Here is a 26,591-nt window from a genome sequence, read left to right as displayed (position 1 = left end):
AAACAGAGACAAACATTTGCCTGTGAAATCCTTTGGTATTACTTCTGGGCTTTTTTTGTTGTCATTTCTCTGCCAGTATCTGGCATCTTAGAACTAAGTGGCTGTGCAAAGGTACCTGTTTTGTCAGTTGTGAAGTGTCATCTACCCCTTGCAGGGTGTACTTGGACCTCTCATCACCCTTCCATTTCCCTGCTCTTAACCAGCTGTATTTCTGCATTCTGAATTCAAGGCAATTATTTAGTAACTATTGTCTGCAATATGGGACTGCAAAGTGCAAAATGATCTTACTGCTCAAATAATTATTCTTTACTGTTCCCAAATACCTGTGAGCAGTACCCACAGCTCTGTTATGGGGCTGAGAGAACACTTTTCAGGACCATGCTTCTTCTTAACATTTCTTTCCTTAGTCACCACAGACCTGTACCTGCAGGGTTTGGGATTCAGTGTCAAGTTACAGCGTTATAGAGAGTGGATTGAAATCCAGGAGGTAAAAATAAATAAAAAAAGACATGAATTCGGAAGGGAGGTGGTGAGAACTGGTGCAAACTGGGAAGGGAGGCCAGCGGTGCTGGGCCACTAGAGGTCCCCCGCAGGCTGTGGACTGGCCCAGCCTTCAAGGGAGACTGACTTTTTTTTTTTGCAGCCAAAATGAAGAAATGGGCCCTGTGCTGAGTGTTGCCTTGGTGCACACGGGTGCTGAAGCTTGATTGTTGGGGGTTTGTTAGACAGAAGTCGACAGAAGCTCTTTACATGCCGGCATCTGCATAAGTTATTAACATTTAAATGAAATGTACTACCAGTTCACAGCTGTGCAGTGTAATTAGGAAGAGCTGCTAAGTAAATAATTGTGCTGTACTGAACTTGGCATCCTCTTAGGGCAGTTACAACATATTTGTGCTGGTAAGTGCTGGAACACCATGAAATAGAAGACCATGGGCAGCTGCAACATCTGCCTTAACACTTTCTCTTCTGTTACTACAGGGCATTTTAAGATGCTTTGGTCTACCCAGAAACCACAAAAAAAAGAACTTAAGTTTATGCTTTCAGAAATTGTGTTTTTTCAGCCCTAAGTGTGCAAAGAGAATTTTGAAAGTGTGACTGAGTCGTCTAAAAGCTTAGCTTTAAAAAAAAAACAAAAAACAAACACCCAACTTGAGCAAATTTCAAAATCTGACTTTTCTTTTTTGCAAAGAAAGCTTGAGAGGGTGGGTTCTGCCAAGCAGCACTTCTGAGTTGTGTCAGTGTCCTTTACCACAGTGCCCATTCCTGTGGCTGAATGGAAGTAAAGCCTTTGTCATTTGCAGCTGGTCCTTCTCACCTGTGCCTGCAGGTGTTGTGTAGCTGCTGTGCTGTATAGACTTACATTTTCTTGTAGTTTATATGGGGTTTTTTCTATGCTGCCTTGTAGGAACCCCCGTGGGGAGGTTTTCCAAGTTGTAAAACTGTGTTACCCAAGTCTGATACTTGTGTTTGCCCCAGAACTGGGCGTGTGTCTCAGGACCTGATCTAGAGGGGCAGAGCACAGCATGGCCTGGCCCAAAGCTCTTGCAACTTCTCAGCATCTCATGGGCAGTGAGGGCAAGGTCACCTCTTCATGATGTTCCTGTGAAAATGTCTTTAGGAGATGGAACAGGTGTAGCTGGAACAAGGGAGGGCTGGGATTAGCCAGTTACCTGGTGTTTCACTCCTTGTCTTTCCTGCCACCTGTATTTGATGACATGGGTTGCTACAGGCAAGGTGGGCTGTCTGCTCCTCGTGTCTCTGCAACTGTCCCTAGGGCAGGGTCTCACTTTTCCAAACATAGTGATGCTAAATTATGCTGCCAGCTGTTAAGACAGCAGGAGATTTTGGTCGCTTTCTTCTTTGGGAGTGGGATGAATGACTATTTGTGGATGTGTTTGTTTATTTATTTATTTCCCACTACCACACAGCATCTCTGGAAATCTGCTTTAAAAGCTGAGGACGGGGAGAGGAGTTGAGCTGCCCTTAGGTGAGCTCGGTGAACGTTTGTCCCTTTGCTCCTTGCTCAAACTCTGCCCACTTCAGCCATCCCGCCCCAGGCGCTCCCATCCCGAGCATCCCTCCCACCGGGGGTCGTGCGGAGCGGGGCCCGACACTTCCCCCCTCCCCGGCTGCCCCTTTTCCCGGTGCGGCGGGGAGGGAGCGACGCGGCCCCTTCCCAGGCTCTATTTTAGGCAGACATTTACTTTCCCAGCCTCTTCTCCGCCTGGATCCCTGCCCGGGGGGGCGGGAGAGGGGGGTGAGGACCGGGGTGGGGGGGATGTGTCTCTTCCCTCCTTCATAAAAGGGCCCCGAGGCGGAGGCCGGGCTCCGGGGGGTTATTTTTGGGAGCATCTCCTGGGATCCGATGGCCTTGTTAGGGCAGTGCTGACCTTTCTCCCGGCGGGGGAGGAGTGCGGAGCGGGACGGGACGGGGCGAGCTGGGAGAGCGCGGCGGGTTCGGTTCCCCGGTCCCGGTTCCCCCAGGTTCGGTTCCCCGGGCTCGGACCCGTGCCCGTCGCAGGTAGCGACGGTGCTCAGCTGCCCCTCCCGGGGTGGGCTGGAGCCCGTCCCGCCTCTCTTCCCCTCCTTCCCTCCACTTTCTCCTTCCTCCCGCTCCCCAGCCCCTCGGCCGGGCGAGGCGAAGCAGGAGCGGCCGCTCGGGGATGCGGCAGCCGCCCCCACGCCCCGGAGCTCTGCCCTGGGAGAGCTGCCCGGCTGAGGGGACACCGTGGGGACCATGAGCGGCGGCAGGTTTGATTTCGATGATGGAGGTGCCTATTGCGGGGGCTGGGAAGGGGGCAAAGCCCACGGGCACGGCATCTGCACTGGCCCCAAGGGCCAGGGCGAGTACTCGGGCTCCTGGAACTACGGCTTTGAAGTGGTGGGCATATACACGTGGCCCAGTGGCAACACCTATGAAGGCTACTGGTCCCAAGGCAAGAGGCACGGCCTAGGAATCGAGACCAAAGGACGGTGGGTTTACAGAGGAGAGTGGACCCATGGCTTTAAGGGACGATATGGTGCCAGGCAGAGCATGAGCAGTGGAGCCAAGTATGAAGGTACCTGGAATAACGGGCTGCAGGATGGCTATGGCACCGAGACGTACGCTGATGGAGGTACGTGTGGCTCTGGAGGGGCTGGGAGGGTGATGAAGAGCATGATACCCAGCCTGCAGGGGCTGGGGATTGTCCCAGCTGAAAGGATGGCTTGACCCTATCCCTACTAGTGAGGTCACAGTGGTCTACAAGGAGCCATTGGGGTGCTTCAGTCAAGAAGCAGGGCTTGGAGCTCACGAACATCCCCTCATAAATGTGTGTGTGCCCTGATCCCTGCTGCCGGGTGCAGCACATGCCACTCACCATCTCCATACACGAGGGAAGAGCAGCAGTCATTGCCCCCACTGTCCCCACCTCAGGAGCTGCTCTCAAGTGTCTGTGTCAATAGTTAACACCAACCAGCTTGATTTGTGTAGTCTGTGACTCTTGGGACTGATTGTTGCAGTTCATTCTTGAACCAGCCCAGAAACTCCTCACTGCTGTGTGACCACCACGAGCCCATCGCTCACTGGGCTGCGAGTTGTGAATGTTTTCACGTTGGGTATAAACTGCCCCCAGCATCACAGCGTGCTGTGCCTGTGCATTAAACACTGCTTGCATGCCTCTGGCTGCCTCGACATCTGCTTTGCTGAACAGTTTTGGTTGAGTTCATCTAAGCTGTTGAGAATACATAGTCACACGCCTTCTCCTGAAATAAATCCCTTCGAATCCTTGGAAGCTCTCACCCCCTGCTAGTACACAAATGCACTGTGTCAGATCATCTGTAGTCAGATATTTTTTGTGCTCTGTAAATGCTCCACCTAAGTGTGTTCTTGCATTAGTGGCAATTTTGGTGTTAGAAATATTGCAAGAATCTCTGTGCAAGTAATTCTGTAGCTCTTCAGTACGGTAATGTTCCAGGCTGCCATATTTAGTATAGCTAAATAGAGAGGGTGTTTTGAAAGAAATACCCTTCAAAATATGGATCAGAATTGCATCTATATTTATCTGGGACAGGCAGTGGAGTTATTTTGTTAAGAAAAATAGTGTTAATGGTATAACTTTTCAGAATGAAAAGTGTTGAGTTTGTAGAGGTTAGAAGAATGAACTAATTCAAGACTGACTGTCAGAATTGTGCTTTTACAGAAGTATTTCTCAGTGAGTTGTCTAGGTGCATGGCTAACTTCAAGCCTAGGAATATAGTTTTGAAGTCGATTCATTCATTTCCTTTGTGCCTTCGGAGGCTGAAGGTACAAACATGAACTGATGCATCCCTCCAGCTCCTTACATTTTCTCCCCCCACCTTTTGTCCTGTTGCTGTAGAATGGTTAAACACTGAACTGTGCAGGTTGCATAGCAGCAGTTGGAGAGTTCTGACTAACGCATAGGTGTACACTAGTGCATTGCAGAAACTTCACGTGTGGCTGGAAGATGTGTAGGTTGAGTGTAAGATGTGCTCTGATGAGTAATGAGCAGTGGTCAGGTAACTGTCAGTAGCAGCTGCTGCTGGGACTTCCATTCTGGAGGTGTCAAGGTCTCCTGTGAATTTGCACGGTGGCTTCTTCCCCGCTTCCTAAAATGTCTTTGTCTAAGGGTACAGGGTGACTGGATTTCAAATTAATTGTAGAGACTTCTGAGAAACAAAACTTGGCGTGGGAGTTTGAGTTAGGTCATGGACTGAAAACTTGGGACAGAAGAGTGGGAAGGATGAGTCAAGATTTTCTCCTATAAGGCTATAGGAGATAACTGCTTTGCTCAGCATGGCTCCCAGGGGGTTGTCCTGCGCCCAGGAATGTGCTGTCTGCGTCATCCCTGGTGCCACCCGGGGTTGGCAGGTTAGCCCTGATCCACATGAATGTGCCCAGCCAAAGCCACCCTGGGCAGCAGTGAGCTGAATGCCTCCCAAATCTGGCTCAGGAAGGCTGGTGGTGCCTACCAGCTGCTCCTTGTATTGGGCCATCGTGATCCCACTGGTCCAAGCAGTTCATTCATCACTTGAGCTTCTCCAGTGGTACAGGAATGTGTGGAAATGTGTATCCCAAGCCAATTGCCAGCCAGCATCACGTGTGTAGGACTTGGAGGACCCATTCCTGTTTGTCTCCTCACCTGTACTCAGTAACCATCTGCAAGATCCAGATGTGACCAGGCTGCTGATTTGTCCTGTTAGTATTTGAAGTTGAGGTTGGTAAGATAAACATCTGGAAAGGCTTTGGAAATCTGCTGTCCCTTGAGTAGGAGATGTGATTCCCAACTCCTGTGGAAGCCAGCGACAGGAGAAAGAGGGCTCTGGGAACACATGGCTCTTGCCAAATCATTAGAAGCTTTGGGTCATGGTTGGACTTCCTGTGAATTTCAGGAGTATGTTGCTAATTCTAATGTTTTAAAATAGACTTTAAATTTGTAGACATAGTACACATATAAATATACACATAGGAACTTTATACTTTAAAATGCACTTAGAAATCACAGACAACCCTATGAATATATTTTACCTTGTGCCTGGCTGAGATTGATGTTTAAATAAAATCAAAGACTGAAGTGAAGCTTTTTGAATCCCATATGGATTTTTGATGTCCAGTAGGAGGTGGACTCATGGTATGGCTTAGCCCAGGCACCACTTGGTCATTGGCTTTTTCTCTCAGCTACCAAGAGCCCATTTTTGTGAAAGCCATGGGAGACTGATGGCTTAAAGAGCTCCCCTTCTGTAAAGTTAAATGAAATCAGCCAGAGGGGTTCAGAGCTTCTGGCATGGGCAGGCAGAGACAGTAACACTATGATGTATTTGCTTGGGTATGCAAGCTGAAGATAGGTGTGTGGCTGCTGTGGTTGCCAGCAAAGAGCTTGGAGCCCTTTAGAGGGGCAGGATCTGCTGGCTAAAGCAGATGGTGATCTGGGCTGTGGAGGGCACAGTATAAAGGAACTCATAATTTTGCAACCTTAGCTCTGAGTAAACACCAAGTTATTTGGCTGCCACCCTACAGTTTTGCCTCTGCTCTAAGGAAGGCCTTATTTTTGTGGATACTTGGGTGCCTGACCAAGTCAACTCTCACTGCAGGAAAAAACAAATTTCTGTTAATGCAGAACTATACTGGGTATGCAGGACCTGTGCCCAGAGATAGGCTTTGCTACACAGATAACTTTATATATATATATGAGGAGGGAAAAAGCCTCACCTGAAATTGAAGCAGCCTAAACCCAGCTTGGTTTTGATCCTACAACATGGTCTCTAGGGCTCTACAAAAGAAGAGTGGTGTCAATTAACTGGGTGTGGAAACGATGAGGCCATTCAGTGATCATGAGACCACAAGAAAGGGGAAAAGAAATCCAGAGTGTTTTAGTGGGAGATATGAAATGGGTTAATATGCAGCAACACCAACTCTTTGGGTGCCTGGGGAAGTGAAAGTGTGGTGGGAAGGGATGGGGCAGAAGAAGCAGCATCTGAGGGACTACAGCTGGGGAAGCAGGAATGGACTCTGCATGAGCTGAAATGGTGTTGGCTTTGCCTGTAGCAAAGCTCCCGTGTGGCTGGAGTTGACCCATGAACCAGTGCTGTGAATATATTTCCTCTCTCTGTTTTTTGTTTTTTTTTTGTCTCTGCATTTCTTTTCCAACAGAAACAATCAGATAACACTGTTGGCATCAAAAAGAAGCACTAGTTTTGTGCTGGCCTGTCTTATGGTTTAATGTCCCTGGCCTCTTGCACTGGGTTCTTCTAACAAGTTCATAATCACAGTCTCTGGGTAACAGCAGGGGATTGTAGGGCAGTGACTGGATTTGAGTTGTTTGCTTTATTTACCTTGTTGGTTTTATTATTTACATTCATGACTAACTACACTAGAGCTCGGAGACAGGCTGGGAAGGGGAGAGGTGATGCTGCTGCCAGTGGCTCTTGCTGCTGGGCTGGGTGTGCACTAAGAGCTGAAGCTTTTGTTTTTGATGCAGCTGGACACTGTCCTGTCCTGCTGCCAGCCCAACATGTAGGGTGCTGCCACCCCATCAGAGTGGTTGAAGGTGAAGGCTGCAGGGGCACCATTTGCATCAATCCCACAATTTAATCTTCCTCACCCTAGAAAGGTACCCAGGCAGGGCCACTCCTCAGCTTTGGCTGGGGACAGGCAGAGGTGATGAACCCAGCACCTGGGGTTGCACAGAACCACTGTTTTGTCACTATGACAAGAAAGAAATCAAGGGAATAAAGGATTACTGGGGGCCTGTCCCCCACTAATCTCACCGTGGTGGGATTCCATGGCTCTGTCCCCCTGCTCTGATGAATCAGGCAGGGCTGGGGAGGCAGGGAAGTGGGACTCTGTCCCATTTTCATCCTAAATAGAGGGTTTTTTCACATCCACTAGGTTTGTTTTTTTGTTATTTTTTTCTCGGAACTTCAGACACACGTGAGTGCCTGGCTGTCAGCTTTGCCTCCTGCCTGTCCCACCTTGGCCAGGCTGCTTTGATATTCAGGAGTAGTGGTGGCTCAGGACATGGAGCCTTGCTGAGCCCACCATGCAGAGGGGGTGTGAACAGGCAGGGGGTTTGGCTGCACTGGTACATACTGGTGACCCAGGGCTTGGCTCTCCTCAGACTTTGCGTGCCCTGACACACGGCCACCAGCACCTTTGGCTGCTTGCAGCAGCTTCTGGATCCACTCCAGGGGTGGTTTATGGCTCTGCCCTGGCACAAAGCCTCAGCCAGGCTCTGAATTGCAGCATTCTGGGTGCAGGGCTGGGCAGCACCGTGTGTCAGTGCCCTCTGCTCAGCTGGATGCAGTTGGCAGGTTTGAGCACACCATGTGCTGTGGAGGGACAGCACTGCTTGTCCCACACGGGCTGAAATCAGGCAGCCAAGGCCATCCAGAAGTGCTGGTATCAAACCTGGTGTTGAGGGTCACCACATGTGCCCTGGAGAAGTGGCACCACAATCTCTGCTCCCTGAAGCCCAGTTGTGCCACTTGGCTTTTGCTTTCCAGGTGACCCTGGTGCTGCTCGGGGGACAGAGGGGTCTTGGGGTCAGTGACAGCTCCGACCTGGCTCCTGAGGAGCAGCTGAGTCCCCCTAAACCTGACACCTTCTTCCAGAGTTCCTCTTCCAAGGGGGTTAATGCAGTGGCACTGTCACCTGCAGCCCTCCAAGAGTGAGATGGTCCAGTCCTAGGAGGTCTCCAGTGTCACCCTGATCATATGTCAGCCCTGCTTGTTGGCTGGGTGGAAGGAGATGGAACACTGACTTCACCAGCTCTCAATGGGGAGGGACGTGGGAGCAGTAGAGGGGTCTCCATGACTTCATTTTGTGCTTGGAAGACTCATCACCATTGCACAGAGAGGGATGTGGGAACAAGGAGGAACACACCCAGACACCTGTGCATCTCCAGCGATGGTCCTTGGCTCCCTGCCTATGCCTGACACCTGTAACCCATGCTGTCCACCTTGTTGTTCTTAATGGAGCTTCTCCATGGCTGACCACAGATGCTCTGCACTACTTGAATCCTTAATTTTTTTTTAGTAGGAGAGACCAAATGTTTGCAGGGAGCCCCCAGCCCCGTGTGCTGTGGGGTGGGCAGGGGCTGGTGGCTCACCCCAGGACAGCAGCTGCTGCCTGCTCGGGCACTTCTTGTCTTTCCTGGCCCCTGGTGCTGTAAGTCAACACCCCACAGGCGGGTGCAAAGAGGATTTCAAGGAAACCTGAAGCTTGTGAGTAGAGATTATGCTGCAGAAGTGGCCTGGGAGACTGTAAAATATGAACTCCCACAATTGCCAAAGAAGGAACTGGATTTGCTCCTGGGGGGAACAGGGTCATCCCTGGTCTCAGTAACGGTGTCGGAGTGAGAAGATGAATGCCTTGAGGATAGGTCAGTCCCTTTTGTCCCAGCCTGGCCCTGCTAAACCTTCCTGAGAGTGCTTGCTGGTCTTCTCACAGTCCTTCAAGGTGTTGCTGCCAAGGTCTTGCTGGCTCTCAGTGGGGTCTTGTACACAGGGTGCAGCCCCACCATGGTGAGCATGATCCTTTCTGGGTCCCCCATCATATGACACTGTGTGATCTCTTCAGCTGGGTCTGGAGGAGTGTGGTAGGGTGGTGTTTTTCAGGGCAGAGCTGGAGGAACCTTGCACAGAGCTGCTCTGCTCCCTTTTTCAATTATCTCTTGTGTTGTGGCTCAAGTTCTGGGACAAGGTGTATGTCAGGGCCAGCCAGATGTGGCTGCAGGTACAGGGGCAGCTTGTGCTATGGCCACGCACCCCTCTGGGGATCCAAAGCCATTGCTGGCAGCCTCTGAGTGACAAACCACAGAATGGAATGAAAGGGACTGTCACTGGGCCAAGGAGAGCTGTGCCACCACAGCTTGCGTGGCTGCTGCCACCCTCAGCTCAGTCCAAACCCCAGTCCTGTGGGCTTGCCTCTTGCTGTCTGCTCTGGGTGCAGATCCAGAACCCATCCATTCAGAGACTTTGGGTTTGCACCAGTGTCCCCTGGCACCCCAGCCACTTTCTGACGAGCTGTCACCTGTCTGCAGTGACTGCCATCAACTCCCTGGGGATGGCTTCTTTCCTATGTGGGTCAGCACTAACAGAGCCGGGGCTCCTCTCCTCCAGGAGAGGTGGGTACAGCCCTTCCAGAGCAGCCCACCTTCCCTTGCTGGCTGCCTCTGGGGCAAGCTGCCATTCTTACCCCTTCCCTCTTCTCTCCCGCAGGCACCTACCAGGGTCAGTTCACCAACGGCATGCGGCACGGCTACGGCGTGCGGCAGAGCGTGCCCTACGGCATGGCCTCCGTGGTCCGCTCCCCCCTGCGCACCTCCCTCTCCTCCCTGCGCAGCGAGCACAGCAATGGCACCCTGCCCCAGCAGGACTCCCCCGCCGCACACCCCGAGACCCTGCCCCTCTCGCCCACCATCACCCGCGGGGGCTTCGCCCTCAGCCTCTACGGGGAGGCGGAGGCCGGGAAGCCCAAGAAGGGGGGGCTGTTCCGCAGGGGCTCCTTGCTGGGGAAGCTGAAGAAGTCCGAGTCCAAGTCGTCCCTGGCCAGCCAGAAGAGCCGCGTCAGCTTCCTCAAGAGCGAGAGCGGGATCAGCTCGGCCGCCAGCGATGCCACCTCCACCGTCAGCCTGGGAGAGGGTGCTGAGGGTGAGGAGTACCCCCCCTTCGAGTCCGACATCGACGCCACCACCACGGAGACCTACATGGGCGAGTGGAAGAACGACAAGCGCGCCGGCTTCGGCGTCAGCGAGCGCTCCAGCGGGCTGAAGTACGAGGGCGAGTGGCTGGACAACCTGCGGCACGGCTACGGCTGCACCACCCTGCCCGATGGCAAGAAGGAGGAGGGCAAGTACCGCCACAACGTCCTCGTCAAGGGCATGAAGAAGCGGGTGATACCCCTGAAGAGCGCCAAGATCCGGCAGAAGGTGGACAGGAGCGTGGAGGGAGCCCAGAGGGCTGCGGCCATCGCCAGGCAGAAGTCAGAGATCGCAGCATCCAGGTAGGACTTGGGGCTCCAACGTACAGGTCCCCGATTGTGGTGGTGCTGATGGTCCCCATCTACGTGCTCGTCTGAAGCTTTGCTTGGTGCCTCCTCAGGGCACACCAGTGGAGGGGTCAAACATGTCTCCCAGCAACTTCCGTTTAATTCTTTGTACCAAATTCTGGCTGAGCAGGGCTGAGGGCCCTGATGGCAGCCCAGGAATGTTCAGGACCTGTTCTCCTTCTCGTCCCTTTTCCTGTCCCTGTGCAGTCCTGGTGTAGGAAGGAGCTGCTGGACAGCAGGGCCTGGTGCTGACCCTGCTTCACAATGGGATGGGGAGCAGCCTGGTGCTGTGCTGCTTGTTGATGGAGCAGGATGAGAAATGGTAGGGTTTGGCTGTGGTAAATCCAGGGTCATGAGTAGCCAGTGGAACATGATCCTGATTAATTGGGTCGGCAGCAGAGCGTGGCTCAGCCCCAGAGACCACAGTGTGGTTCTGTGGGGAGTTTATGAGGTGCATTTGGGTTGTCACTTAAATTTAGTGGGTCGGTGTAATGGGCTCTCTGAGACAAGCACTCTGCTGGGATGCTGTGGGTTGGGAGGCAGGACCTACAACAGGTACCAGACTGAGGAGGGGACTGCCTTGGGGTGTCCTGTCTCCCCCCAGGACCCAGCTGCTCTCAGACAGGTTTTGAGTGTTTCTGCCACAGGAGAGACTGTGGAAGTCAATGGCTGAGCCCATGTGAGAAGGCTGAGCCCAATCCCATGGCACACAGCCACCTCCCACAGCCTGTGATGCGCTACAATGCCCAGAAAGCAGCCTTCACTCCTCTCTGCCTCAGAGAAATATGTTTATGAGAGACCCTGAGGTTTCACCTTGCCTCTCCATTGAAACCTCTCCCTATTCAGCCTGTACTCAGCTGCTGAGCAGTGGTTGGGACTCCAGGGCTGTCCTGCCTTGCTGCTTTTTTGTGCTGTTTAATTATCAAAGTTCCTTCATATCCAAGCAGAAATGGGAAATAACAGGGAGGGCAGTTGTTTCCCAAACCCTATCCTTCTCCACCAAGAAACCCTGGCTCTGCTCTCTGCTGACCCTTTCTGCTCTAGAAAGTTTTGTGGGGAGTGAGATTGTTTTTATAGCAAAACCCAGTTGCTTTGGGTGGGCAGAGGGAAACCAGTGGGACTGAAAGTGAAACACCATGCCAGGCCAGTCAGGATTAAAATAACAGGCTGGGGCAATGTGGGGCCACTGGATCCTCCTGGCAGGGCAGGCTCAGCCCAACATCAGTTCAGCTGTGCCTGGGCCAAGCGTGTGTCTGCAGCACTGGGTGCCTGTAAATAAGGAGGCTGAAGCTGTGAAAGCAGCTCCCCGAGAGCTCGGCGGGTTTACACAAGCTCCTTTTTATTATACACTATTTACACTTTGGATCAAAAGTGGCTCTGCAGTGTTTTCCATCGGGGCTGGAATGTGCTCGCAGCCCTGCCGGGGCACTGCATCCCTCCTCGGCACGCTGGGGAGTAATTTCCTATTAAGGAAACTTTGGAGCTGGAGGAAATAAGACGTTACAGGCAGTTTCCTCCAGGGATTCCTCCCCTCGCAGATCCTGCAGTGGTTGTAGGGGAAGAGGACATGGCTTTCCCTGGCAGTGGTGTGCCCCGGGCCCCGTCCCTGAGGTGCTGCCTGCAGCTCAGCTGGCAGAGGAGAATTTGGGCCCCTACATCTTGTAAACTCTAACTCGTTGTTTCCAGCAGTGTTTATTCCTGGCATGTGTTGCTCTGGGCAGAGCCACCCTTGCTACCTGCTGCCTGTTGAAAATCTGACTCACACTCTCTTTCTTCTTCCTCCTTTCAGCTCAGTTTTGCAGTCGAGAGTAATCACAGGTATTTTTGCCTTGAGAGGGTCCTGAGCTTAAATCCCAACTCTGCCATGGACTTTCTCTTTGGCCTTGAACCTTGCCTCAGTTTCCACATGCAGGACAGAGAGTAATTGCAGACAGATTGTGAAAATTGATTACCATAGTTTACAAAAGGGCTGTATTATCATTAGCATCACCCTAGCTCAGAACTGCAAGGCACAGTTTTCTAGATGGAGCATTTCTATTTTTCCTTGGATGGCAGTGTGCACCTTTCCCAAAGAAATGCTCTGAGGCTACATTAATCCTTTTTTGGGGGAAGATGTGGCACATCTGTATATGAGGTTACTTCTGGGAACTAAATAGCAGGACACAGCAGCTCAACTAACTCCATGTACCTGTGCTGGTGGATATGTGAGATGATTTTGTTCACCTGTGGCACTTGGGGGGAGCCTCTTGCAGAGCTGAAGTGCAGTCATAGCCAGCCTGCTGCTGCCTGGGGGTGAAACATTAGGAGAAGACCAGATCTCACTCTCTGCACCATAAAAGGCTTTTTTAGGCATAGAAATCCTGAGGAAAACAAGTTTAAGTGCTGGAAGCCTTGGCCAGTTGCACTGCAGGAATGCCAGGCATGTGCCTGAGCTCTGGAAGCTGCAGCAGTGCTGGTGCCCTGCCTGGGATCTGTCCTGTGGACACGGGCAGGGCAGTGATGGGGGTGATGGTCAGCAAACAGTCCTTCATCCCCTCTGCCTGGAGGGTGTCCAATGCACCAGGCTGCTCTGCAGCTCCAGCACTGCCTTCCTGCTCTGTTTGGGTGTTGGGCCAGCACTGCAGGCAGTGCCAGCTATTGCCTGCCCTGCTGCCTGTCTTGGCCTCCTCAGCTCCCTCCTGAATCCTACTGCTTTCCCTGTTGTGCAAGAGGTTGAGGGCAGAGCTGGCATCACCTTGCCATTGGCTGAGGGAACTCTTTTTCTATTTATTTATTTTTAAACAAACAAACAACTCTCTTTTTCATTATTTTAGTGAAAATCATGTGGCATGTGGTCATGCTGTGCTGAATAGCCCATCCCAGCTCAGCCAACTGCTCCCTCAGCCCTGACAAAGCCCTTTGGCACTGCTTAGATTTTGGGCAGAAACCCTCAGCACATCTATCAGCAGCTCTGGGGATCAGCTCATGGGATGGAGCTGGTGGAAATTAATGAGGAATCCTGCCCCAGGCTGCTGTCACTTGGGAGAAAAGTCATCCTGAAGCACAGCCTCTGTGGCAGCCAGTGGAGGTGGCTTTGCTCCTGCCTGGGGGTACCCACAGGTGGACATGGGGTTTAGCAGGTGCTGTAAGATGTCTGTTAGCAGTGCCCTGTGCTGCTGGTGTCCCAACACTTTCCCAGCTGCTGTGCCATTTCCCATAGTGCCAGGTGAAGGCACCCTTCGTGTCACTCCAGCCTTCCCCACCCTCTCCCCTATCTGGGGGCTTCTAAAGAAAAATGCTGGTAGGAGTGGAAAAGGAGGTGAGGTCCTGGGATTGCAGCCATGAGGTCATTTCCCTGGTGTTTTAGGAGAGAAGCTGGCTTGAGGACAGCCAGTCCCACATCAGCCCTGATGAGCAGGGGATAGATGCCACCAAGCTTTTAGTGAGCTGGTAAAAGCCATCGTGAGGTATGTAATGGTTGTCCTGGAGTTTTCTGAGCATGTGGCTTGTGCTGAACGGGGTGCTCTGCACCCCTGGGTGTGTGGGAAGCAGTATGTGCTTGCCTCTCACATGGGGAGGGTGGTTCCACTGGAAGCAGGGAAAAGAAGGGTGGAAGTGCCCAGCTTTTGTCTTTTCAGAATAGATTCAAATAGAAAGAAAGAGAAAGGGCAGGATGGGCTGCAGGGCAAACCTTTGATTTTTTTTGAAAGCTGTGCACTCAGTAGCAGGGCAGCTAGTACAGGGGCTTTTATTTCTGCTGGTACTTTTGGGGGACAAAATGAGTGTAATTACTGTAAATTCCGCCACCGTCCCACTGCAGTAGTGTCTGCCATGGCCTTCCTTTGCAGGGGGTTGTGCTTCCCTGTGACTTGGACCAAAATCAACAGAGGGACTTGGCCACCTGTCCTGTAAGGCATGGGTCTGGCCACACTCTCAAGATCGTTTGACTGGTGGATGTCCTGTTAATAACTCCTCAGATGTATCTGCCAGATGTCATGGGATCGATAGGAAAGGAAGGTGTAAGAGGCAAGACTGGCTGCTGTGCTTCACCTCCTTCTCTTCAGACACTGACCCTGAAGCCTCTGTGCAGCTGGGTCTCTGGAGAGTACAGCTAAAAATGAGTCGGTTTCAGATTTATTTTCAATTTTAATGCAGTATCTGTAGAGGTCCTGCAATCGAGAGTTGCCTGGAAGGATTTCCAGACTGGAATTTCTAAAATTCCAAAATGTGAGGCATGAATTCTTGTAAAATCAGGGTTTACACATCACAGTGAGCCCGGGCTGTGTTCAAGCAGCACCGCGCTGTGCATCAGGAACGGGGTCAGCGCAGCTCCCGAGGCAGCGATGGGTGGGCATGGCTCGTGGTGTGACTTGTGGCTTGATTTTGAAGCCTAACTCCTTTCTCTGTCTGTACCCGTGTCTTTCGGGCACGTCTTAGCTCTCTCTCCCTTCAAATAGCATGAGTGCTCCCGTATCGCTTTCCCAACCTCCCCTGTTCAGCTGCATTCCCGGCAGCGCAGCCGCTGTCTCCCTGGGCTCAGCAATTCCAGCCGGCGTGGCCGGGCGGCCGCCAGCGTCTCCTTGGGGAACGTGGTGCAAATGACGTCCCAAAAATCGCTGGAGTCAGCAGAGCCTCCTGACTAAATAAGGGCAGGCAGAGCAGGGTTTTATCAGCGCTGCCCCAGCGCGACAGCTGAGCTCCACGGCCCACGCTGCGGGAGCTGCCCCCGCCGATAAGGTGCTTTATTTGGCCCGACCCTGCCCCTGCGAGCCCCGCTCCCCCCTCCCTGGTGCTCCTGGGGGTTTGTGCTGCTGGTGGGGAGGGTGGGCAGCCAAAGCAGCCTCTTCCTTGGGCACCTCTGGTGAGGCATGGTGGGTGCCCAGGGTGGAGCTGGACTGGCCTGATGGCTGAGGTTGCCTTGGCTGTCCCAGCACTGCTGGTGCAGCTCAGTTCTTTTAAATATCCTTTGTTTTCTGCTTGCTTTGGGCATTAGACACATCAGGAGTCCAGTTCTGTTTCTAGAACTTCAGGTCTGAGCCTGGGGGGCAGGATGCTCATGGCCACCTGTGAGATGGGCAGTGGTGGTTCAAGGTTCCCCTCCTAGGAGAGCAGCTGATCCTCCTCTGCTGTCCCAGCTTCACTCTCTTTGCTCCAGGACTGTATTGCTGAGAGGTGATGGATGGGTGTTTAAAAAGGAGGGAGCAGCAGGCAGGAGATGGGCAGAGCTTGTTCTGGCCCCTGATGGCTTACTGGCTGCTGTTTCCTGCTGAGCTGGAGCTGCCAGGGAGAGACACGGGAGATGGAAGCAACGTTTCTAAAGCTGTAAGACCTGACACCCAAGATGCTGCAGCCTGACCTCTTGGGAGGCTTAAAGGAACGGTGGGTGCAGGTGGAGATGGGCAGGACTGCCCCAGCTTTGTTAAAATCCCTTATGGGGTACAGAAGGGTGCTGTGTCCCCAGTGGGGCTCATGCTGAGCAGGGTCAACCACACCCGGAGGTAGCTGTGTTAGGAGCCAAGGACAGGTCCTTGATGGCCTTATGCCTGTCCCATGGACCCCATAGTGGGAATGAGCATCTTGCTGCTTCCACAGGAACAAGCAGGGAGAAAAGAGGCCAGCTACACAGCTCCTGCCATAGCTGGATGCCAGGACACAGCTGTGAAGGGATGGTCCTTGGTCCTGCTCTCCCACCATAGACGTTTCTCACACAGCTCATTGTGTTTGTAAAGATAATCTTGTCTCATTCACTCTTGGCTAATAGAAACCCAGTTGCTGGCACCTACTTCCACACCAACTGAGGCCCAGGGCTGGGACTCCTGCTTTCTTCACTTGTACCAGCAGCAATCTCTCCTTCCCATGAAACCAGGCAAATAAAGACCTTTTCCTCTTGCAGCTCCTGAGCGGGAGTGACCTCCTCCACATGGCTTATCAGCACAAACTGAGGTCAGTGTCCAGATAACCATCTGTGGGGATGGTGAGAGGGAACCTGCCTGGCCCATGCCACCTCAGCCAGGGCCACCTCAGCTCAGCTTTCCCTCAAAGCCCTTGAAGCAGGAACGTGCCCAGTTGCCTTGTGCCATGGTGCTGTCACTTATGTGTGGTTTGGTTGGAAGGAAAGCTTTCACCTGATCCTCCCCACGCCATGCATCAGGAGCTTGGGACTTTGTGTCACTCGTGTCTTGGAGATGAGGGACACCCAGCCCCTGTCCCAGAGCCAGGGTTTGGTCTTTACAAATTCATGATCCAGAATGAACAGGGCTGTCTTGGGCTTGGTTGAGCTGGGTTTTTTGGAAGGTTTTACTTCCTCAGCTCTGTGGAAGTACTGCCTGTTTTGAACCACTGCCTGACCTTTGTGTCACCCTCCTTGTCCCACCCCAAAGACCTTTGACTCACCTCTGCTACTAGTTCAGCCCTGCCAAGCAGGCTGCAGGGTTCATTCCTAGCCCAATATGACCATGGGGACAGTGAGCCCCAGGGTTTGGGTCTGGGGAACCCCCACAATGTGTGTCGCTTGTGTGGGGGACTTCATGGACTGGAGGGGTTTGGTGCCATGGAACAAGTGATGGAGTGATGCCTTTACCCCTTTCCTTCAGCTTTTTCCTGGAACGACCTCAGCTCCAGCCCAGGCTGGCTGTGGCTCCAGCACTGACACATTTTTGGCCCACCATGCTCATTACACAGAGATGCATTTTGCCTCCAGAGGAGAGTGCGTACGGCTTTGTCTGTTTTTCACAGGAATTTCCTCAGGCACTTTCATGCCCTATTAGGGTAAGAGAGAGCACACACTTTCAGTAGCTCCAAGGAGTAAGCATCTGTTGGGAAGCAAACTGCTTTCTCCAGGGTTCCCTGGGTCCTTGGGGTTGAAGGAAGTGGGCTGTGTCTTGCAGGGGTCCCTCAAGAGGAGAAGAGTTGGGATGGCAGGACATCAGTCCCAACGATGGGTGCAACTCAGGCAGGGAAAGTGGAATTTATGGGCTGTACATTCTGACCTTGTGGGAAATCTTTATCTCAAGAGGTTACAAACGCAGAAAGGGAAAAATGAAGAGTGACTTCAATCTGCAAAAACAACTGTGGCAAATGCTATTTTCTCGTTCAATTGATCCGCGGCTGTGCAGAGAAGGAAGGCTTCAGCTCCCATCCAAATGCTTAAAATCAGGTGGCAGGAAGCTGGGCTTGAAAATCATCTGTTTCAATCAGGCTTTGCACCAAGGTTATCGTCATTTCAATGGAATGTGAAATGGGCTTATCTTGAAAAAGAAAAAACATTTAAGTAAAATGTCCAGTTTTAATATAGAGTCTGAGATACAGAAACCCTTACTCCTCCTGGAGGAGGTATATTTGGTTTTTTTCAGCTTATCCTGGTGCCAAGCCAGAGCCCTTTAGCTTTCTGAGTTCAAGTTTTTTGTTGTTTTGCTCCTGTGAGCCCTTCTTGAGCCTTCAGCAAGTGCCAGGGGGGACCTGGTGTCCCACTCACCTGGGTGCCCTGAGCAGCCTTGGATGCAGGTGCAGAGGACATGGGTGCTGCAGCTCCCTGCTCTCTCTCATTTCTCCTGGACCTCAGACCTGTGAATGCCAATTTGGGAGATGAGTGGGGATGGGAGAAAAATGGTTCTGACCAAATGCAATATTTTAGGAAATCTGCCTGCTTAATTTCCTTAAGCAAACAAATAGATAAATCCCTCTTTTTTTTTTTTTTTTTTTATTACAGTAACAAAACAGATACTTAAGTTCCTCATTCTGTTGGTTTTGATTGCTGAAGTCTGAAAAACATCAGATTTAGAAGCTGCTACAAATTTTCATTGAAAAAACAAAAAAATCTTAGAGGAGAAAACGTACTTTCTGAGCCAGGTTAGTGCTGGCAGGGCTGGAAAACAGGTAAAACATACTCAGGGTGTGAATGTTCTCCCTCTGGCAGAGCTTGGGGCTGGACAGGAGTGAAGCTGGAGTCCCTCAGAACAAATGATTGCTTCAGCTCTGGGATTTTCTTGAAAGTGGGAATTAATTCACTTGGGCAGGACAGGTGGGGGATGAAAGGCTGAAGGACCTTGACTGTCAGTCTGTAAAGAAATTCTGTAAACTCATCATGACCTAACCCTGCTGCTTTGATCTTGCTGCAGTAGCTAAATTAAATAAGGGTCTCCAGAGCATTAGCTGATCCCCCTTGGTAATGGTTGTGATGGAAGATGGAATAAATCCGTGGTGTTTGGGCAGAGTCCCAAGGCTGTGCTGCTCAGGGCAACTTGCTCCTCCGGGCTCTGCTTGATCTGCACCCAGGGCAGCAAGGAGCAGACCTGAAAACCTTGGGGAGGGGGAGAGATTCCAGGGGGCAGCTCCAAATCCTCCTTTGTTTTCCCCAAAGGTCTCTCTCCCATGGATGCTCCCATGAGCTCTGGCTTGCTGTGCTCTGTGTAGAGCTGGCTCTGGGCAGCTGCTGCCTGGCATCTGAGGGCTGTGGGGAACCAGAGAGCAGCCACGGTCTGTGCCAGCCCTGTTTCCTTGTCACAGCCCCCCAGCTCCCGTGCAGCCTGGCATGGCCAAGCCCTCTCTGCTTGCTGCCTGCCTGGCCCTGCTCAGCTCCCAGGCAATCAGGGAGGTGGAGATTAATTGATCAAATCTCCCGTGCACACGTCTGGGGTGCGTAAGTTGTCGTCTTATTGAGGACAGCTGCAGATCTGAGTGCTGTAAGATTAATATCACTTTAACTGTTCCGTGGGGAAGTATCCCTTGGTGAAAGATGCAAGTGGCTCTGAGCTATTTAGAGCTGAGGATAATGTTTCGGTATTTTAAAAATTCACCAAGTAATCACAAAGGCTGATGCTTGCTGAGCTTGTTAGGTGGCAGGGAGATCTGCCAGGCCTGTTGCTTCTGAAGCACTGTGCAGAAAAGGATGCTTTAGTCCCAGCTGAATGGCCTGTTTGTGCCCTTTCTGTGGAAGGAAGGAGAAAAGGTCCAATTTAAACAGCCTGGGCATAACTATAATGCCACCACTTCTGTGTAAGTGCTGGTATCATGAGTTAAAAGCCTGGGGCTTCTGATCAGCTGGCTGTGAGGGAAGGGAGGCTGGAGGGCAGAGCTGCTCTGCAAGGCCAGGATGGTTTCTCTTGTTGGATTTACATACACAGCAGTATGGAGGTGTTCCTTTAGGAGGCAGTTTTTGTTTGTTTATGCTTAATTCATAATTTAGATCACACCTTACAGGTTCAGAATCCATTATACAAACCAGCAGATTCACTCACCCCGGGGATGTCAGAGTCTAAACTGAGTGAGTAGGTGCACACAAGTGATGGAGCAACAAGAGAGCAAAAGGTATACCTGGCTCTCAGAGCAGGATGCCACTGGGGTAGGGACACACAGGTGGGTTTGAATGTGGGAGCAAGTGGTAGGAGGAATGACCTGAAAAGGGATATTCATCCCTGTGGGCTGGTTAGGGGCAAATGAGGGTAGCAGAGCTTTGCTGGTACCCACATAAGCATGGAGGCAGAGGGAGAAGCACAAAGGAGCTGGAATGGGACTGAGCAGGGAAAGAAGGATGCGCTGGCTACAGAGGTGACACAAGTCCAAAGACTGTGGAAAATAGAGAAGCCAGAAAGTGTCTGTCCTGGTTGGTCATAGAATTTAAGAATGCTTTGTGTTGGAAGGGACCATTGAAGGTGATCTCATCCAACCCCTCAACACAAGTCTGTGTGCCCTTGCCCTTCATGATGTAAATGGAGCAGGGACAATATTGCCATCAGCAAAAGCACTTCTGCAGCTTTCCCTGTATCCCTTTTGAGTGCTGCAAACATCCCTGCCAAGAACCATTATCTTAAGTTTCTACAGAAGGACAAAAGGATTCCTGGTAGATACTGAGCAGGAATTTGGCTGGGGATGGAAAAGCCAGTTTCCAGGAGAGGAGAACTTAGCAGAAGTTTTGCTTTCGACAGCTGACTGAATTTTATATGCTTGGTGACAGGGTTTGGGGGTTTTTTTGCAGCTTATACTATTAAGAATAGCAAGGAAAAAAATGCTCAACTGGTCCTTCCTCAGGGTTTGTTGAGTCAATGGGGTGGAGAAGGAACAGCAGTGCTGGACAAGTCTGTCTTTCCCTTAATAAGCAAATATGCAACCATTGGGCAGAGAGCTGAGCTCTTCCCCTATTTCTAGCCACAAGGTCATTGCTGCACCTGCAGGCGCCCCAGCCCTGTCTGGTATTTTCAGTATTCTCTGCTAATTCCAATCTCATTTGCAGTCTAATCCAATGTGGATGTGCAAAACTGCATAAACTGTCCAAAGAGAGGGGTGTGCTGGCCTGGCTTTGGGTCTCACCTGTTAGCACGGTGCTCAGCTGCGGCTCGTGTATCCCCGGGGGATTTTAGCAGCAGTCAGAGGAATGATTTGGGCAGTGCTTCTGGGAGCTGGCCAGGAAAGACAGGAGTGGTGCTCTGTCCTGCACTAGTACAAAAATCATTAGAGAATTAGAGCCCTGCCAGAGGAGCAAATAAAACAGCAGATGCATTTAACCCTCCCTCTCCCAGCCAGGGTGTGAAACCTCTCTGCCTGGGGTGGCCCCAGAGCAGCCACCAGGACACAGCTGGTGCTGGGATGGAGGATTCAGACATTGTCCACATACCTCTCCCTGCTCTCTGCAGGGCTCTGCTCCTCCTCCTGAAGAATTCACTGGAGTTATTTATAATGGCACTGCCTGGGGAGATGGCTTAGGGTGAAACTGGGAAATGTTCATCCCAAGATGGTACTTGGGGTGGTGAGTGTTGGCATTGGTTTTTTGAAGGCCTTTCCTTGTGTCTGTCAGACATGTTTAATGTTAATGGTTTGTTTTCCAGCACTGCTTTGAAAAGGGGCTTCTGAATTTTGCTGCTGGGTGCTATAAAATCTGTGGGCCTCTGTTTTGGTTTCATCCTGGCCTCCTTCATCTCCAGACTTTCTCCTCTGCTGGTTTTTGCATGGGCTGATTTCTGCAGAAGGGCTGGGAGCTGCTGCACAAGCAGCAGTAAATAAAAAATATGGCTCTCAGTCAAGTGGTTCCTGCAAATTATCAAATTTATATGCATATAATAAAAAGCCAACGTTCTGCTTTTTATAAAAGCTCATTCTGTTTTTTTATCAGATCTTAACGTTGGAAGAAATTTTCCTTTTATATATTTCATGTCCAAGGTTCAAAGATTATCTTCCTACCTCCCTGAAACCTGGACTTTACTTTTTTCACCACTGCACCCAGCAGACCCTGGGCCATGGGCTGGGAGAGGCTTTTGTGGTGCTGGCTGCATATGCTGAGCTCTCCCAGGGGGACTGGTATTTGTCTCCTGCTTTGCACCCCTGTGGATGAATAATTAATTCAGAAATACCCTGGTGAATTCAGGTGTTATTGTTGTGGCTGGGCCCTTTCTTCCAAGCTGAGCCTTGTCATGATGTTACTAAACCCCCAGAACAACTTTTTGAAGGGCTGTGAGCAGCAGAGCTTTCCCTTCATGTCCTGGGGATGTGCAGCACAGCTGAGGGAGCAGGGAAGACATACTGCAAACACCATGACTTGTCTCCATAAGCTGGATGTTCATCATCTGGCTGCTGCTGTAATAAGTGATCTCAGTGATGGTGGGACCCAGCACAGGGCATCAGCATCCCTGCTGGGAGCCAGGCTGCTGGCCAGGGAGCAGCCTTGCTCTGCATTGGCCACAGCTTCCCCAGGACAGGATGCCAACAGGGCCAGCACGTGGTTTGCAGGAGGTGCCAGTTTTGAAAATGCAGCTCCATTGATCTCAGTACCCCCAAACCAAGTGCTTCTGGATGACTTTGCAATCAGGGGGACAGGAGCAGAGGTTGAGCATATCCTGCTGAGTAGGGAGCTGGGTGAAGTCACTGTGCAGCTCAAATTCCCAGGGCAGCAGGGGACCCTGAAGTGATGCTGCTCAGCTTGCTTTGACAGCCCTGTGTATGGAGCTTGGGTGCTGCCCCATGGCCTCCCTGGCCTCGTGCCCCTCTGGCTCAGCTCCTCAGCACGTGCAGGTTGGGGTCTTCCTGGCCTCACCATCTCTTTGTACAGAGGAATTGCAGTCCCCAGTCTCCACACAGCAGCCAGATAGCATCCAGCAGCTCTTCTGGAGGAAAGAAGACCTCCAGCAGGAGATGAGCATAACTGGGAGCTGCCTTGTCACTTCCAGCAACCCCGGGTTGTTCCCTTGCATTGGACCCAGTTGCTGGGTTAGGCTGGGCATCTGGGAGCCACCTGCACCCTTTTGATAACAGACATCATCCCTACTACTAGAGGGAGCAGACCCTGCTTCTAGTACCCTTCCTGACTACTTTTTTGGAATTCACCTTTAGGAAATCATCCATTGACTTGCCAGGAGCTTCCTGCTGCTCCCCAAGCTGGGGCCAGCTGGCTGGTTGACTGGCTGGGAAGTGACTGGGACAGCCTCTGCCTGGCTCAGTGAGCATCTGAAAGAGAGGATTTCATCTCTGTGTGCTGAATCCAGTCCTCCAAGAGCAGCAGAACAAAGGCAGGGGTCGGACCACGTCCTGCCTGGATGAGGAGCTGGATCCTTACTTTACAAACTTCTTTCCAGGGCTGGCGCCGGGCAGGCTGTGAGCCCCAGGCACAGGGCGCCCAGCGTGCTCTGATCCCCCAGGCATGGAAAGCACAGAAAGATCCCCCTTGGCCCTTGCCAGATTATAGTGGAATTAATCACTCTGATTATATGCTACCAAAAAAGGAGGTGCCTTCTCTGTTCAGAGCTGCCTCAGACCTCCTGCTTGTGATCAGTGGCTTAAAATTGCTGTTTTCTGCCTCATCATGTCTTGTCTCAAGGTTTTTCAAGAGATGTAATAATTCTGAATAAAAAGATCAAGAATGACAGCAATTCCAGGCAGCTCAGCCTGTGGAGATAATGTGTGAGTGTGGGCAGGGAGGTCATTCATGGCTTCAGCAGAGCTGGATATCATCCCAGGGAGAGACAGGCAGAGCCACACCACCTCTGCAACCTCTTCTCTATCTCAGGGTCCTGAACTGCTTTTTCGTCTCCCTGTCAGGTCACACTGTTGCCTGTAGTACTTGGGATTATTGCCCTATGCTTAATTCTTTCCTCACAGCTACTCCTCATTGCATACTGCATCTTAGTTTACTGAAAAAGCATTCACTGTGATTTCATGACTGACAGTCAAAAAATTCCTATGAAGCATTTTCACTGCAGGGATGAGAAATTATTTGTTCTGTTTTTTGTCCCAAAGCATGACCAGATTCCAACCTCAGCCTGAAAAGGGACGACTACACTAAAGGTTTTAGAGTAGTGAATTGGTGTTTGAGGATTCTAACTGCCCATCAAAAATTACATGGTTTTGCACATGCAGCCAGTGTATGCTCCTTTATTTCAGCAAGGGAGATCTGAGAGCAGGGGAAAGCAGCTCTCCTCTCCATAAGCCCCGAGTGCAACAAAGCAGCTGAGTATATGGTGCTTCACTCTCACTTGTTTTTAAGGTGCAACTTTGCTGTTTGAAGTCAGCTCCTTCCCAGACTGTGAGCAGCTGGGCTGTAAAGCCAACCCTGCTTCAACATAAAGATCACAGGGCCCTGAGCCTGAGGCATGTGAGGAATATGCCAGCTGGCCAGCAAAATATCTCTGGTAGCCCCACGGAGCAAGGAGGGGATATGCTGGGAAAGAGTGGAGAAGATTCAGGGAGCCAAGCTGCAAGGGAGGCAATAACTCTGCCTTTCCTAGCAGTGGTGAGAGCAGCCCCTCAGGCTGGGGTGAGTAAAAGAACCCCTTGGATGAGCTGTGCTGTTTGCTGGAGACCTGTGGGAAAAATGTTTGGTGTAAAATGTGTCATGCTGGTGAGGTGCAGTACCTCAGGGCTGGTGACAGCAGTGTCCATCTGTCACATTATTGCTCCTTTATGCTGCAAAGATGCTTATGATGGTGCTCTAGGCTTTCCTCTGAGTTGGGTTTTTGGTGCTTCACAGCACAGCAGCAAACCCATTTTGCAGCATGTGCTGCCCCACTGCAACACATGAATGTGCTCCTGTTTGCAGATACACATGCTCTGTTTCCTTGTGTGGCTGAATGCAACCTTCACACCTTAGCCTTCAGCATCTGTGCCCCTTATTTGTTGAAAATCTCCTCTTTTCTCCTCAGGTGCAGTGTTTTTGGGTCAAGTGGGAAGGCTCTGAGTGCTATGTTAAGACAGGCAGGCTGATTTGATTTTATTCCTGGACAGGGTCTGTTGCTGGAGCTGGGCTGATCTCAGCTCAGATGGTTCTCACTGTTGTCCCCTCCTCTCTCTGCAGAACAGCTCATGCCAAAGCCAAGGCTGAAAGTTCTGAGCAGGCAGCTCAGGCAGCTAACAATGAATCGGGCATAGCCAGGATGATGGCCAGGGAGCTCTCCCCAGACTTCTACCAGCCAGGTAAGACCAAAGGCATCTTCTAAGAGAGATTTTGCAACTTCCTTGAGGAATCTGTCAAATGCTTTACCTCCTTCGTAACTCCTCAAGTTGCCCTCCTGTCTATCCTAAATCCTCTTTTGCAGAAGTTCATCCAGCCCTCTGCACTGAAGCTGTCCTCCTTATTTCTCCTTATTTCACCTTATTTCTCTCCATAGCCTGGAGGGAAAGTCCACGCCAAGCTCCTTAAGCTCCCCCCGTGTATCTCCACAGGCTGAAGGCAGAGCAGACAGAGAGCTCAGATCTATTTGCAGTTCTCCTGTAGGTATATCCCTCGTGGCTTTTTCTTGAAACAGCTTTGGACATTGACTCACAAGCCCATATCTTATGGGGCCTCACTCTGTACCAGGGCATGATCAGACTCTGCTAACTGGGAGTTGTAATACCCTATAAGAAAGATATTAATGCAAAATGCTACATCCCTGGTCCCCTATTTATTTGCTGGCATCACTGCTGATTATTTGACTGGGAAAACACTTCAGAGATTTCTTCCATGAGACCAAGCACTGAGGATTAGTAAATGGGAAAGATAATATTAGAAGCAGTATTGTGGATGTCATTACCTTTCCCTTGACCAAGTTAGCTAAAGACATGTTCTTCCTGGAAAGCATTCCTTTCCAGAAAGGGCAGGTAATAGCAGAGCAGGAGGCAATGGTCCAAGTGCCTACATTTTCATCTTGTCTTTCTTATTACTCAGCTGATTTACCTGGAACAAGTGCCCTGTGACTGCTGAGGCAGGATCACAAGTGACCATCACAACAGCAAAACTGGGGGTAGGAGCCAAATGTTGGCTCCTGCTCAGCAAAACCCATTGCTTGCTCCTGCTCTGATTTCAGTGCCTCCAGGTCTCCAGTACTACACCCCAGCACATGGCATGCAGTAGGAAAGGGGAACAGCTAATACCTGGGGCTTGGCTGGGAAGAGTCATGCTGGCTGATTTACCTAAATTTCCTATACTTCCACCTTGTCCTGCACCTACTAACGGGAGAGACACAGTGCTGGAGGGCTGTCCTTCCCTCCCCACAACCCAGTAAGGCCCACCAGAGCTAGCTTTGAGTGAGGGAACACCACAGTGCCTGGGCTGGGGTGTCAGCCAGCATGTAGCACTTCATTTAACAATAGTGAAACATCTCTTGATCCTGACATAAGCCACCCAGCTGCCGCTCACTGCTCCACATTCACCCTTTGCACACTGGGGTATTTATAGCTCAGAGCCAAAGGAAACTGGAATTCCTGATGGGATGTTCTTGACATCTAGCTAGATTATTTTTTCCACCCGTGGCAATTGAATGAGACAATTGAAATGGTCTCTGCAAATGCCTGAAGCAGCCTGTCCTCCACTGCTGGCTCCTTGGGAGCTGGATTCTCTCACTGCTTTTTTGTAGGGCTTTGCTTGGGTTCTGGTCTTTCTCATTGGCCTGTGATTCTTTTAAATCTCTAAATTCCCAAAGTGCACAACAAGGGGAAATATCTCTTTCTGTGTGGCCGTGCTGTCCAGGAGCAGACAGACAGAATTCTACCCTTGGATTTTGCTAGGAGTCAGAGGTGCTGGTTGTACAGTGAGAAGAACCTGGCAGTGTTGGGCATCTGCATTTCCCCTTGCTATCCCTGGGTTTGGCACAGAGCAATCTTT

At 51.2% G+C, this 26,591-nt stretch overlaps 1 protein-coding gene across 1 annotated transcript in view; it reads left to right on the top strand.

Moving 5' to 3' along the window:
- Positions 1–2,347: 2,347 nt before the first annotated feature.
- JPH2 (junctophilin 2) overlaps positions 2,348–26,591 on the top strand; it is a 31,279-nt gene continuing 7,035 nt past the window's right edge. Inside the window, exons 1-3 of the mRNA XM_071759466.1 lie at positions 2,348–3,119; positions 9,721–10,504; positions 24,804–24,922. Coding sequence (XP_071615567.1) covers positions 2,741–3,119; positions 9,721–10,504; positions 24,804–24,922 — 1,282 coding nt within the window. The 5' untranslated portion in view covers positions 2,348–2,740. The remainder of the gene's footprint in view (positions 3,120–9,720; positions 10,505–24,803; positions 24,923–26,591) is intronic.

This window comes from Heliangelus exortis, chromosome 16 (assembly GCF_036169615.1).
Source record: "Heliangelus exortis chromosome 16, bHelExo1.hap1, whole genome shotgun sequence".
Taxonomy (NCBI): Eukaryota; Metazoa; Chordata; class Aves; order Apodiformes; family Trochilidae; genus Heliangelus; species Heliangelus exortis.
The sequence above is the reverse complement of the archived record's forward strand: the minus strand, read 5'-3'. Positions and strand labels throughout refer to the sequence as shown.